Source organism: Buteo buteo, chromosome 12, assembly GCF_964188355.1.
Source record: "Buteo buteo chromosome 12, bButBut1.hap1.1, whole genome shotgun sequence".
NCBI lineage: Eukaryota > Metazoa > Chordata > Aves > Accipitriformes > Accipitridae > Buteo > Buteo buteo.
Genome location: NC_134182.1, coordinates 13,362,738 through 13,377,873, shown reverse-complemented (window position 1 = coordinate 13,377,873; position 15,136 = coordinate 13,362,738). Strand labels below are relative to the sequence as shown.

Below are 15,136 nucleotides of genomic sequence, written 5' to 3'. Positions count from 1 at the left end.
AGGTAACTGCAGCCATTCTGTCATCTCAGGAGCAAAATGGTTGACCAGTTTCAACATATGCCACTTGTTTTTGATAATTGATTACTGTCGTGGAGGGTGATACGGTTATTTCTGTCATAAGTTGAACAAGCCTCTCGAGTGAGCTATCCTAGAATGTTTCCTAAAGCTCTACAGAAATTCATATCCAGTTATTTGAATGAATCCAGAGTAAGAGGCAATAGTCCCTGCAAACTGCTTTAAACTCTATAACTAAATTTAGTACTTCAGCCCTTTCATGGGTTATTGGCTACCTCCACTGTGATTACGAGAAGGATCTTTGTCATTAGGATGCTCTGCCTTATACCCTCGTAGGCATGGGCCATATTGCTGCTATTCGTCCATTGAAAATCAAGTCCAAGATCAGTTCAGGAACATTTTCACAAAGCAACAATTCAGGGTTTGTCATTCTGTCATGTCTAGGCTAGCTAGGGTTGTGATTCCTGTTCTATCAGCAATTCAAAGAGTCTAAAGCTTTTCCAAATGAAAAACCCTAATTGTCTGGAAACAAGCTTCTGACTACTTATGAGGTTCCGAGAGCCCTTAGTTGAATCTTGTACATCCACCACATTTCTCAATTAGTTTGCATTTCTAGCCTTTATTGCTGGACTTTTTTGTAAGATACAAGAATAATAATTTGATTCCAGTTACCCCTGACAGTCATGGATAATAGAGCTAATAAAAATGCTATCAAAATGGTTTTTCTATACTATTTTTGGGATGTGCTGGCCAATGTGGATGGTCAAAGTATTCTGAATGTGCATGCCACTGCCATGGCGGAGTTAACAAAGTCCACCTGGCCTTCCGGTTTTTAGAGGTTTTTAAAAAAATGCCAGCATAACACCAGGGCTTTCTTCAACACATTAGCAAAACCAGACCGTGAATTTAACATTAACTTTCAACTACCTTGCTGATACCCAGATGGGAGGCAAGTTCCTACTTTAGTAACTAGATCTGTTACCATGACCCTGAATGTAGAATACTGGGAGAATTCTTTGATGTCAGCAATGTAAAGAATTTCATCTATTTGTCAAAATCATCAGTTGGCCACGTAGCCAGAATAAAGATTGTTTGTTGTCTCTCCATGTTAGTATCCGTGTACTGAGTAAAATAAATAAATACTGGGATCTTTTGCCTTTAATCAATGAGTTGCTTGAAAAAAGTTATTTACTCAGTTTGATCCCCACAATCTTTGATATTTGGGTCCACAAATATGTTTTAGACATGGTATTACTATTTTGAGTGTATGATGATGCTTTTCAGTCTCTAAAATGCGCCCAGTCAAATGACAGGCTGTGAATGACTGTTCAATATTAAATCGAAGTAATCCTCTTGAGCAATGCTCTTGCTGCCCCAGAAAGCCAGTCCGTCAGTGACAAACACATTGTCTAGAATTGTATGTCTAGTTTTGATCATCTTTAACAAAAAAAAAATGAAAAAAGCTCATCAATACATAAAGCTAGAAAAATGAGAATTTCATCAGGTATCTGTGAGATTCTCAGACTATCACTCTCTGTGGTGTTAAGTATGATCTCCCAACCTGGATTGCAATTTCAAAGAGCAGTAAGGAAAATAATCATACTGTAAAAACAACTGTAAATTTCCCAGAAGTGTCTTTGTAGGAGTTACAAGTAAAGACTAACAAGGTTGTCACATTGCATGAAATTTCTACTTTTGAAGAGTACAAGCTGCTGCTCAAATCTTCCTCAAGCAACTCTTTCAGTGGAGATATATTCTTTAACTTATGAATCCAAGTGAAATTTCTGTTTCCCTTAGAGATACCAAGTTTCCCAACGATTCTATTTTCTTATAATTTGAATTCTTTCTTGTTTTCATGTATGTGTACACACAAATATCTTGTCACTTTTGTTACTGTCTTTCAAGGAAACAAGAAAAAGGGAAAACACAGTTCTGTTTGCAGGTTTGAGCACCCTTCAGCAAAAGCATGTGCAGTTTTCCTCCATCTCCACTGGGGGAAATCCTAATCAGAGACATTGCACAAACAGATGAAGTTGCCTAGTCTGCAAATTTATAACTTACATATTTGTGGAACTTTTAGTTTTAGTTTTTGGTTTATTTACTGGGCGATAATTCTTCTCCTGGGCTTTGCAGTGTAATGTAAGTGTACTTCGTTAGCATTCTTCATTTCAGACTTGAGGATATCCAGGTAATCACTTCTTTTGTATATTCAAGCATCCTGTATTTGGTGTCAGATAAGCATTTCTGTTCATAGGGTGCCTTTAGCAAAGGATCCTTCTAGTCTTAGTGTGTTAGCCTCTTGGCAGGCTTGGCCCTCATTGTCTGACCTTGAGCTGGATCTTCCGCAGCTCCTGTCTTTCTGTTGGGCTTAATCAGCTGTCAGCTGGCCCCAGGAGAATCCAGTTTATCTCCACCTCTTGCCCTTCTTTGTGGTGTGTATGATAGCTCTAAGAACTGAAGCAGATCCCTTATAACTGCAAACACCTGGTGATCTTCCGATCATGAGATTAAACATGACCTGAACAAATCAAAAGGGGTACCACTAGCAGATTAAATTGGAGCTGGGTGAACTGTTAATTGCAGATAATTTAACTGACAAATGCATTATAAATGTACTTTAAGGTTATGGATTTTTTCATTGTGAAAAATAATTGCATGAATGTTTATGCCATCAAATACTAGTCTATAGATTGACTACTCATAAATTATGCTTACTGTTTGATCACTGAATCTTTCTCTTTTCCAGTTTGAAAGAGTATACTCAAGAGAGAAAAGAGAAAAAATGAAATTATTTGCCATTGATCTCCCCAGTGAGCATAGAGAATAACTCCATCTGGACAGAGTATTGTCATTTAAAGAAGTCTGTGGTCTTGGAAGCTGTCCCACAGTAACATCTCCATGGTCTTACAAGTCTGACAGGGAGTAAAGAGAGGGGGAGGTGTGAGTGAGTCTGGGTAGGAGCTGTTAGCATAGCTTCATCAGGTGCAGGTAAAATGTCTGCACTTGGTGTCAGATGTTCTTAACTAAATTGCTAGCACAAACATCTAACAGCTTTTAGTGCTTGAGTGTTTCTTTATGCTACATGTCTTATCTCAGAAAACAGAATTCGATAATAAAAGGCCTCTTGCCTCTTTTCCTCCCCTTGCCCATGACCATATAAAAAGCCGGTAGACTTTTGTAAATGCTGTAAATTCCATTGTACATTCATCTCCAACTGCCTCCACCGCTGCTCGGGTTTGCTGTGCAAATTTCAAGCCCATTAAGGCTATGGAACAACTAGGTGACCTTTCATAATCTGGCAAGGAAGCCAAAGGTGTAATTTAAATGCAGATGAATAGAAGTTATAGAAAACTTAAAATGCTTCCCTTTCTGTAGAGAATTAATGTTTTGTTCTGCAGAGCTGATAATTTTTAAAACTTTTAGACACAAAGTAATAATAGCAAATTCTCATGAAATACTAACAGCAACACAGAAATCTCGCTGTGAACTTGTTCAAAATCTTTCAGAAAAGTGGAATGTTGTTTTGCCATTATTAAGAATATATACATTTTATTTTGTCACTTTCATTTTATGACTAAATTATGGTACCCTAAAGTTTGAAAACAAACCTTATTTTAATAATGCTGTATTCTTACTAGAAAACCCAAAAGGGTTTTAATTTTTTATTAAAATTAATTTTAAATTACTTCAAAATTGAAATTTGTGTAGTATCATCATGTATCTGTACATTATAGTATCTATCATAAATTAAAGCTGTGCATAGAATTTTTAAGATTTTAGTCCTTTGGCTGTAGTGAATGAAAGAATTATTATTTTTCATTTGAGCTCCATTTTCCAGTGTTTCATCTGTGAGAAAACAATGTGTTTTGTAAAATTCTGCATCTAGAAGTTTTTTTTCTCTTGAGGGTAAAAAAGAAGGTAGAACAGAAGCATTTGATGAGAAATGTGAATTTTACCACTTCAGATAATCTGATTTTCAACTACATTAATAGTAGCTTAATAATTAAAACAATTCCATATTTGATGTGAATACCGTCAATGTTGAATGTATTTATTTGCTAAAGGTTTTTTTAATTGGAATTTGTGAATAGGAAATCCTGGTAATTTTTAAAGCTTGCCATTCTACCCAAATTAATATGTTTTATTTCCTAAAATCAGGTTGAATAATGGATATATTATTAGAATATTTACTTTCATGTTTGTGATTTAAGTTGACTTAGATATGAATACTGTAAAGTGTTAAGTATATGAATAAAAATGCATATTATACTTAATTGGAACGTGCTTCAAGGAAGCTATTAAGCAAAAAAACCCCAAATAATTACCTGTCATAAATAATGATGCTTTCCTAAAGTTTGAATCATTGAGACGTGCCTAAAACTATATGTTTCAGCATTTGCAAGTTCAGGTAATTAGTTTAAAGCAAAATACTGATAACTCTATGATCTCTTAATCTTACTATACAGGACAGCCAGCTACAAGAGGAATTGGAATTTCCTCCCTAACGTGTTGTGAAGATAGGTAGCTTTGTACAATTTCAAAAGTGTTGGTTTTCTTTAAAAAACAAACCAACCAACAAAAAACCAAAACCAACCAAACAAAAAAGCTAGAATATCCAGATTGACACCATTTAAATTCAGGTATTTTTTAAAATCGCCAAAGCCTCAAAATGACAATGGTATACAGTACAGAAAGAAATGTGTAAAAAAAAAAAAACAACAAACAAACAAAACAAAAAAAAACCAAAACAAAAAAAACCCACCTACAAACTTTCTTGGCACTTGCTTCTTAATTCTTATTTTGCAACATCTTTGCAAACTTCTATTATTATTAATCTTATCAATAAGAATCTTATTATTTCAAATATTTAATATTGTTTTGAGCATCATGTAACACCTGAGTTCTACCTTTAGAAACAAAAAGTTGATACTTCCTGCAGCTGTTAGTTATACAGAAAGAGTATTGATTGTTTCGTTTAAGGAAGTGTTTTGTTATGAGTATTGTATTTTTGAGGACTTCCTTTTTTCAAGCATATCGATCGTCACAGTTTTTCATGAGTTAGAGGAAACAGAAGCAGAAGTGATGAGGAACTGAGGCAAACATCTCCGCAAAAGCATCCAAGTGTCCAGTATAGCACGTAAGTGGGATTTAGATGCCAGAATTCAAAATTATAAGGCTCCATTCTTTGACTTTCCTAATTATTTTACATCCCTGTGTTTTAAAGGGCTGAGTTCTTCAGGTGGTTTAAGTTCTCTTTCCCAGGAATGATCTTGATCTTTTTTCAAAAGTATTTTAGCTTTGAAACATGTTTTTATAAAGTACCTTGTGCTTAAGCCACTAATGAGGGATGTGGAGCCTCTAGGTTCAGTGTTCTCCTCCTCTCTGCCTCTCAGAGCTGAAGTAGGGGATGGGCTCCAGGCTAAGAGCTGGTCTGGAGCCTGTTTGGTGCCTGGGTGCTCTCATCACCCCAGCAAGCTTTTGCCTGAAAGTGGAACAGTAGCTTCAGGGTTCAGCACTGGGCTGGTGATGAAGAGAGATGAATACTTTTATCTAAAATGTTGGAGACCTGGATTCAGTTCCTTCTTTTGCCTACAACGATTCAAATTTCCTTCCCTAACCCCTCAGTTGTATTGATATAGCAGTAGAAGAAAGTAATGTGCAAAAAAGTTCTTTAAGACATTACTGGTATAACATTAACATTTAAAATTTGAGAGAGACATTTTGACAAGTAACATGCTGTGAATCAGATTTTTGTTGCTGAAGGATTGTCAGCAAGGTTTCATCTTTCCTGTGTATATTTTGAAAAGCCAAGAGAATCAGATGTTCTTGTTTTGTAAGCCTACAGAGGCATGATTTTAACCTGTGTGTGGAGGAAAATGAACTTTTAACTGCCCTCAGAGCATGGCTGCATTATTCCCTGTCATTAACTCCAGTTGGCTTAAGAGCAGAATTTATAAGCACAACTTCAGGGTGTAGAAAAATAACAGTAGGAGATGAATATGTAAGTAACAAATATCCTGTTTCCATGGAATTATGGTGAAGGAAGACAAATAAATACGTTTTACATATATTACCATGGTTGCAAATAGAGGATTCTCTATGTTGTAAGAGAGCAGAGAAAAAGATTAATGAAAATACTTCTTAGGGGTTCAGGTCTGACATCATGCATTGTATGCATTCACGTTCATTGGCATGAGGGAGGAAAGAGTGTTCTTTTTTTGATTGCCAACTGTTGTACAAATACAAATTTGTATTTTGTGAAATACAAATACCGCTTAATGGGAATGTTTTTGTTATATATTTATTAAAAAGTGATGTTTCTTCCCTAGATAATATATGCGTAGAAGTCATTAAGGACAATAGCTTGGAGAATTAGTAATTAAGTTTTTGTAGAATATAACACCCATTACTCTTATAATCTAGTGAAAGGCACTGATTCTTGTAAGTGTTGATCAAATAAAATCTGCCTAACTTTGTAGTAAAGTACTATCCTGTGGTGTCTATGGGAAGGTTTAGGTCCTTTGCACAAAGCTCTGTGTTATAAAATTGAAAAGCTGAAAATTTATAATTTACTGTAGTAAGACAGACCTTTGAACCAAATATTTGGAATAGACTTTACCTAATATTTTTTTGCTTGTGTTTATTGTTAATAATACATTCTTGTTATGGCTAAATTGACAAAAATAGGTTAGAGATTTAGCATTAATATCCTGGAGACAAACTCAAGAGACAGCTTCTTGCACTGTGGCCAGATCATCAATACCTTGACAATTCATCCAAGTTCTTAAAAATCTGCATTTAAGATTTTACAACAGTTCTTACTAGGCTATTCTGGTCCTTCACTGACCTTGAAAGGCTTTTGCTATTATGGAACCTTAGTCCTTTTTTTCCCTTATTAAAATACACACAGTGTTTATAGAGGAAGAGAGAGAAGAGTTACAAAAATAAACTTACGTAGACAGATTATTTCAAACAAATGGTAACTTTTGGTCTAAATATTACGTTTCCCACAGTGGAGCTACAGTATCAAAGTGGCCTACAGATAGATTGAATGCAGATCTGTATGGAATGAAAAGCATCTGGTAGGACTGTAATGTCATGAGATGAAAGCTTTGTTGTAACTAAGTTTATATTCGTGTTGTACCAATTAGCAATTTCAGTGTTAATATTTTACATTTTGGCATGTGATCATGAAGGTTACATTTTGAGCAGGTAAAAATGTAACTTCTTGTCTTGCTTTTTTCTTGATGAGTTTGTTAGCACTCTTCTTGAATTTTGACTATGTAAACAGAAAAAAACCTCTGTACAGAGACTTGGAAAACTGTTATTTTCAATTCTAGTGCAGCTTATGGACTTAACACAAAGTCAGGTTACTTACCAGCAGCTGTGATTATCATGGAATACCTTACTGAAAACAATGAATGGGTTTCCACAATGTGAACAATAAACTGTGTGGTGGAGAAAATACTTTTGAGAAGACATCTAATAATTCTCAGTATCCCTGATTTTAACTTTGTCCTGCAATGAAAAGTCTTTCTGCAGTTGTTGATCTGAGCCCTGTTGATCCCAGCTGTCTCTTTACCTTCCCTGATTCCTGTTTCTTCTTTTCTTCCTCATAGGATCTTTCTGTTTTCTTTCAAAAGAAAACTGACAAAATACAACCTCACCTTCCCCTTTTTCTCATCTCTTTTACCTACTTGCCCCCCAAATTCTCTGTTTTCTCCCTTATCATAGACACAGAAATTATACTTCCGTTTATGTTGTTAACCCAGTAACATCAGTCTGACTTCTAATCTGCTTCACTCCTCACTACTTCATTTTTCTTCTTAACCATCTCAATTTCTTTTATATTAGGATTTTCCAGTTCATAATTGAAAAGCAGAGTATTTTTTTAAAATATGTTTGGGTCAGCATGAAATAAAATGGATTGGAGTCTTTTTTTTTTTATGTGAAATGGAAAACAAAATATTGTTTAGATTGTTTCTTCAGTGAATTTGGTTGCTTTATTTTAATGTCTTTAAACTTCTGTCACCGCAGCATTTTGTAGGAAGGAGATTCATAAGTTTATTATACATGAGGGATTAAACACCATGCTTTTGTTTGTTTCAAACCTGCCACCTGTCTGAAAACAAAAGGCAAAATATTTTGTTTTAGAAAATATTGTAGCAATACATTTAAGTTAGACCCTCTCTCCAATTCTATCTGTGCAACAGTTCTAAGGTACAGCCACTTAGTTGCATTTCCATCCACTTACAGATCTGAAGCATCACCTGGGTCTTCTCATCCCATCATTCAGCTGATGAGATCTTTTTCTCTGGCCTTGACAAATGCAGTCTTGCCCTTCTCACATCCACTCAGGATTCTATTGTAAAGGAATGATATTTCTAGCCCATCCTTAGGTAACTTTGTAATATCACACTTGTGTCATTTTTCAGTTGTTTTCCCCCTTCTCTAATATATCACGCAGAAGCTACTTGTCTTCCTTTTCAAGGTACTTCAGGACTCATTCCCACTCAGTCATCACTCATTTACTATTTACTATTTCTAGCTTTCCAAATGTTATTCTGATACCCGTTGTAATCAGTTTAACTCTGTCATAAACTGAATTAGACTGAGTCCTTATAAGAACATTAGTAAACTGTACAAATAAGTCACAATTAGGAAAAAAGTGGTATCATCACCTTCTCTCAGTACAGATGTCGAAGCCCTTTGAGGGTTTGGGAGGGAGTGTTACCCAGCTGCTCACTTCGTGTTATCTCTTTTTTGGGGATTTGCAGCACGATCACAATCAAATTTGAGACCTAAGCTTTTACCAGTATCACATTGACTGTGGTTAAATTCCTGGCCCAACAAAATAGTAAGATGGATAAGCATGACAGGGATAATGTGTTACAATTTTAAAAGACCAGAAAACTTAAGTAATAGCTGCAGTTTTGACAGTCTGAGGCTTTCAAGTGAGCAGTGTATACTGACTGCTGAATCAACTCATCTTTCTTTTAAATTTTCCATTTTGTATTCTGCTGTTGAAGTTAGGAATCAAAAGTTCCCTGTTTTGTGAGTGCCAAGAATCGGAGAATGAATGTATACTTGTAGTTCAATTTCAGCAATTTACAATTTGCAACCCATTTGAAATTTATTCTTGGAATTGAATAGAGAACTACTGGAGAAATAACCAGTGACTTAAAATTCAGAATTTGCAGCTTGGGGGATGGAAGTCAGGGAATTTTGTTGAGGTCCTTCTTTAGTAGTAAAAATACATTTGCCAGCTACAGTGAATGTTTGTTAGTGAGGAACTAGTTTGCTACTTGAAAATTCTGCCACACTTCTTGGAAATGTTCTATAGAGAAGAACTAGTTAAAACATCAATATGGAGGATGTTATTGTAGGTTCATAATTTCTTCTTGTAGCTATCATGTCTTCTATAATTTGAGATTCTGTAATGCATTTGGGCTTTATATGTCAGATCAAGTTACCTGCTTTTAAAGTTAACTTTTATCTTGATGAAGATTTGTGCTATTTAGGTTTTAGGACTGATCTTGCGCCCATGTCAGCTGTTGCTGGAAATGATAGAGACATTTGGAATCTGGAAGAATCAGCTTCACAAAATCATCATGACTTCTTGAAAGAGTGCTGCCAGATTCCCAAATGAGTCAAGCCATATCTGAAAGATCTGTGGATCTAATTTACATTTTTTTTCCTGAGAGAATCATAAAGGGATATACTGGTAATTCAAAAGTCTCTTCTCGGCTACCAGGCAAATTGCCGTGCTGTTGGCTAGATTCCGTCCAGTTTCTTACTTTCAGTGGTACAACTCTATGTGCCAGTGCATGAAAGCAAGAAATGAAAGTAGGAACAACTATGGTATGATCAGCATGGCAGTATAAAGAAAGTATCATTTTTTTTTCTTTTTTTTAAGGCCAATAATGAGGGGTTAAAATGATAAAAATTAATATTGGAAGTTCCCATCAAAGATGCGATGTGGTGAGAATTGCATGACAGAGCTGAATTTTTTGGAAGCTTGCAGGGTGGAAATTAAAGCATCACTTGCTGAGCTTTAGGATGGCATTCTTCCTTTCCCACCCAAGACAAAGGGTCTATTGCAGTTCTGTATCCCTGGATCAATTAAATTCCTTGTAATCTAATTTATTCTAGACAGAGTGCATTTTTCTATTTGCATGTGTTCTGTTATTTTGCTACTCATAAATTCTCAGTCTAGAGAATAACCTTTACAAAGGATGAATAAGAATTTCCTGCATTTTATTATCTTCAAAGTTCCACTAGTGTTTTCCATTTTTGGAAAGTAAAAGATCCAAGGTTTAATGTTCTCCAGGATGCTGACAAATTACGTTACAGGTCTTATCTTAGCAATTGAAGTAAATAGGGACCATAAAGGCTGCTCTTCATCTTCTGCTATTATTTCTCCTGAATTATGAAGCAACAGAAACACAAAATTAAGAATTGTTTTAATTCCAGACTGCTTTAGTCTTTGTAACCTTTTAACATATTCAAACTAAGTATATATTAAGGATGTACATTTCTTATTGGGTGATTGAATGGAACTTCTGTTATTGTCAGTAAGTTGCTTTCCTAATTTTCTATGTGTTATTCTAAAAATTTACTTCCCAGTAACATTGTTCCATAAAATACATAGAACTTTTTATCTGTTTTATAGGGTTGTGACTCTCAAATGAGCATGTCAGAAGTGTCCTGCAGTGAAAGTACCTCCTCTTGTCAGTCTCTGGTACATGGCTCAGCTCCAGAAATCCTCATTGGCCTCCTTTATAATGCTACAACTGGAAGATTATCAGCAGAAGTGATAAAAGGCAGCCACTTCAAAAACTTGGCAGCAAACAGACCACCCAGTGAGTGAAAATCTTTTTTCATCCTAATGCTTCTGTACTGGTGGGGCTCTCAGTAGCAAGGACTTCAATCCTATCATTTAGTCTTACCCAATCAAAATGAAATAGAGCAATCATCAACTAATCTGTTTCATGTTTTATATTTCTAGTCAGTCGGGAAATAGCAAAAATCTAAAATTCAAAATATTAATTGTAAGTTGACAAGACTTTAATTTTTCATGATGACTGACTAATAAATTACCTTTATCATAATGATTAATTGCTAAATTACTGATGCCTCACATCACAGGCCAAGAATAAAAAGTTAGTGTTTAAAGAGAAAGTACATGCCAGCTAATATTAATATAAACACTCTGAACAGTTATTGCTGTTCCTAGAAGGGTTGATACTGCAGTCTTTAATTGCTTATATGCCTGTGTATATGTGGCAGTAATATATGTAACTTGGGAATGTCAGTAAAGACAACAGAGAAATGAATTGAGACCTTTGGCATGTTTACTGTGCAGAAGGAATGCTCATCGCAAAGGACTTGAACTGTGCGTTCAAGCATTTGTTCAAAAATATATTTGTCTGAAATATCTGTGAACTTTATGTACTTCTAAATTGGAGGCAGATGGAATGTCACACACAGAATGTTTTTACTGTCTCTAATTCTTTGATATAGCTTGAGAAAATTCAGTAATGAACTTTTAAAATTTTTTTTAAATTGTTTTTTAGATGATGAGTCTGATTTACGTAACTTGTAGACATACCTTACCTGTTTGTCTTGATTTTGTCTGGAGGCTCAGGTTTTAGCCCCTCTTTCTGTTTTTTAATCCCCAGATTTTATGGCACTAGCAGGTTAACTGGCACTACTAGATTATGTAGCAGGCTGCCAACATTTTATAAATGGTTTGCACATCTCACTTTGTCTTCAGAGTTTAGGAAGTAAGCCAAACAACTTGAGACTGATGCTCTCCTCTCTCTTTCTTGACCCATGTTTTATTCTATTCATTAATTACATTTGGCTGAGCCTTACTCTGCTTTGCTTTCTCTATACTTTTCGCACTGATGGAGCCAGACTGTTAACATGGCCAAAGAAGGAAGGCAGAAGAAGAATCTCTCATACTTTTATATAATTAGGTAGCTGCCCCAGAGTCACCTATTTGGAGACAAAGCATTGAAATAGATGGGGAAAGCCAAGAAGGCCCAAGGACACTGGGGTGGGGAAGGAATGAATGGGAGGGAAGACTTGGAGAGAAGGGGCCATGTGTTCCCTTGAAGCAAAAACAGTAGGTGGCTTATGCGTATCTTTCTGAAATCTCTAGAGAAAGCCAAGTTTTTCTTAATATTTAGAATATGCAAGTTAGGGTGGGTTCAGTACTTGTTTTGAAGACAGATATGTTCATTCTCTCGTATGTTAATTCCCAAAATGGGTTCTGGGGGCCCATGCTGTCTAGCTAACATGTGTGTGTGTGTCACTGGGGTCAAAAATCTGTTTCAGATTGCAAGAAAGCAGCATAGAACATGGCACATAGCCCTGTAATACCATGTTCTGTCTAACCTTTTTGGAGGGAAGATCTTGTGTGTTAGCTTTTGTCGTACCTTGTGAAGGATAGGGGGAAGTTTTGATATTCATAATAATAATAGTCCAGTTCTGTTTAGGCAAATGCAGGTTTGGAGTTCTGTTGTTTGTAGAAATCTGGAAACTAATGCACTTTTTGGGTCTAGTAAGACCATGCACAGAATGTTGTGGAATCCAAATTTCTTCTGTGGGCTGTTTTGTGCTGCGTGTCTCTCCCTGCCCCCCAGCAGTGGTAGCATCTTCTTGTAAACTCTTGGACCCAGGTACATACCACTACCATTTCCTAACTCCCTGTCAAGAACATCATGGACACATACCAGCCTCTTTCTATGCCATCATTTCCACAAAATGAAAACTAAGGCCCATAGGGATGATGATGAAATGCTCTGATCAGATTTGTTGTTTGTACTGTCAGTGGTCCAAAATCCTGAGAAGTGCTGCAAAGTACATGCACAGGTCAGTTTTCATTCAGGTCTTGAGAAACTATGATACAAATGGAAGCAATTATTCTTTCCCACATGCGATCCTTTCTGTAGTCTAGGGGTTGTGAACCTATGCAATTTTTGTGAAATGCTTCTGCAGCAAATATGGATTGAGTCCTACATTTCTGATTCTTGGCAGTATATACTCCTCTGCTGCATATTTATATGTTACATAGTAACTCATTTAGCAACCAAGTACAGGCAAATAGGCCAAATCCTGCAGGCAACAACAGTTGGTGTTAGAACGTGTCTTTGTTTCTCTGTGTGACAATTAATATTTTGTCTGAGAAAAAGGTGCTTCTTAGTATCTTTAAAATTTTGTTGAAACAGGGTACAAGCTTTTGCACATTAAATGCATGTGTGTGTATGCATGCACACACACACATTAAATCCATAAACACATGGATTTTAACAAGTGAGATCTTTGCATTTTAAATAGAGACCCATAGTTGAATTTCAGATGCAAGCATCCCTCAGCTACTTCTAGAGATCAGATCAGAGTCATTCTCATGCCCAAGTCCATCAGTACTCAAAAACTAAAGTATTACAATCAAATATCTATAACTATAAAAGCTAAGGGCAAAACCAGCTTAGTTTTCAGTTCAGTGATTTTTCATTTTATTGCTTTTAATATATGAAGTATAATTACTCTGTGCAGTTTTTCTTAATATGCTGGAGTTTGCATGAAAAAGCATAAGGTTTGATAAAAAGGACACAGTGATTTTTACCCAGTCTTCTATAATCTAATCATTTGCATGGTTCTTTCTATGTTGAGTGTGCTGTAGAACCCAGTAGCTATTAGTGCTAAGATAACTCATTATGCAAGTGGTGTAATTTTTGTTAAAGATTACGCAAAAACTGCACAAAATTTTCATTTCATTAAATTTTACCCAACAATCCTTTTGTTCAATCCTTTTTCTGATCTATGCTGCTAAGGTTTTGTGTTCTTCCACTCCAGTGAATAGTGTTTCCTCTTAAACTTTAACCTTTGATCCTCTCTCACCCAACTATTGACATCTGGTCATTATTTCTTTTACTGCTTTCCACCCCCTGTTGTCAGACGGACTGTTCTGTTGTCTAAAACACTTGATAGGTGGACAGGTTTATATAATCCGAGGTGAGTTCCTGCAGAAACTAATTGGATGTTGTCTTTTTCATGCAAAAGAAAACTTGCCAGCAGTAAAGCTATCCACGGCTGCCTACCATACTGGTTTATAAAACTATATGTTTAATATTTGTGGCACTCTTTAATGCAAAAGTTGCATTTATCTCTGATTATGGATGTTGGGATTTCAGTGTACCTGCAAAGTGAAAATATTCAATGTGTTTCTATTACATAAACTCCAATCTTTTAATAATATTATTCATTAACATGAATATTACAGTAATAAAGAGTGAAACACCAGATTGTTTTATACAGTTTAATATTTCTTAAAATCAGTTAACTTCATGAAATGTACATCCTTCTGCAGGAGAATGGCTTGCTGCTTCTAGTCAAACTAAAACAGAGCTTTAAAAATAAGGGTTTCTACCCAAATACTAACACCCAGTGTGTGCTAACCACATTTACTTGAATCAGCTTCTTAAACGTACTTCCTAAGAGCACTGTACAAACTGTACTTTAAACAACCATCCTGAATTATGCAAAAACATAATTCTCTTTAAAGGTGTATTAAATTTATTCCTTCATGAATCTAGGAATTAAGAGGGTTTTTGTATTCTGTAAACTTCCACCTTTGAATGCAATTTGCTACATTTTGGTCTTTAAAATAAATAAAATTGAAATGCCCAAAGCAAGAACCACATCCATGCAGAGATTATTCTTAAACATTTCATTCTGGCTGTTTTGATATCATCACTGTGTATCAGCGTTATTTTTTTTCTCTTCATTAGTTGCCTTCATTCCACTTTGTTTATTCTTATTCTCTGAAAATTCAGTGGTATGCTTTACAGTGTTGTGGCTAGTTGGAGCTTGCTAAGTGTTAATGAAATTTAAGTTTGTTTAGAACAAATAAGGGGGGTCGAGGGGAAGAGGATTATAAGGTATAGCTTTAACTTAATCCATTTACATAGTACTGAAGCTAGTTAATTTGTTAGTGTGTTTGTTATAATTTTGCTTACTTGTCATCTTTCCATGTGTCTAAACTAAGCTGTGTTCAGTCAGCCTGGTGTACTCCATATCCTTCTATCTTGTAAATATCTCATTCTCAGAAACT

The 15,136-nt window shown here is 35.5% G+C and overlaps 1 protein-coding gene across 8 annotated transcripts in view; it reads left to right on the top strand.

The window, feature by feature from the left end:
• The window catches only part of SYT14 (synaptotagmin 14), a 93,720-nt gene that overhangs the window by 68,818 nt on the left and 9,766 nt on the right, over nt 1–15,136 (top strand). For all 8 annotated transcript variants that reach the window (XM_075042758.1, XM_075042755.1, XM_075042762.1 and 5 more), the window contains one exon: nt 10,688–10,877. In XM_075042758.1, coding sequence (XP_074898859.1) covers nt 10,688–10,877 — 190 coding nt within the window. The remainder of the gene's footprint in view (nt 1–10,687; nt 10,878–15,136) is intronic.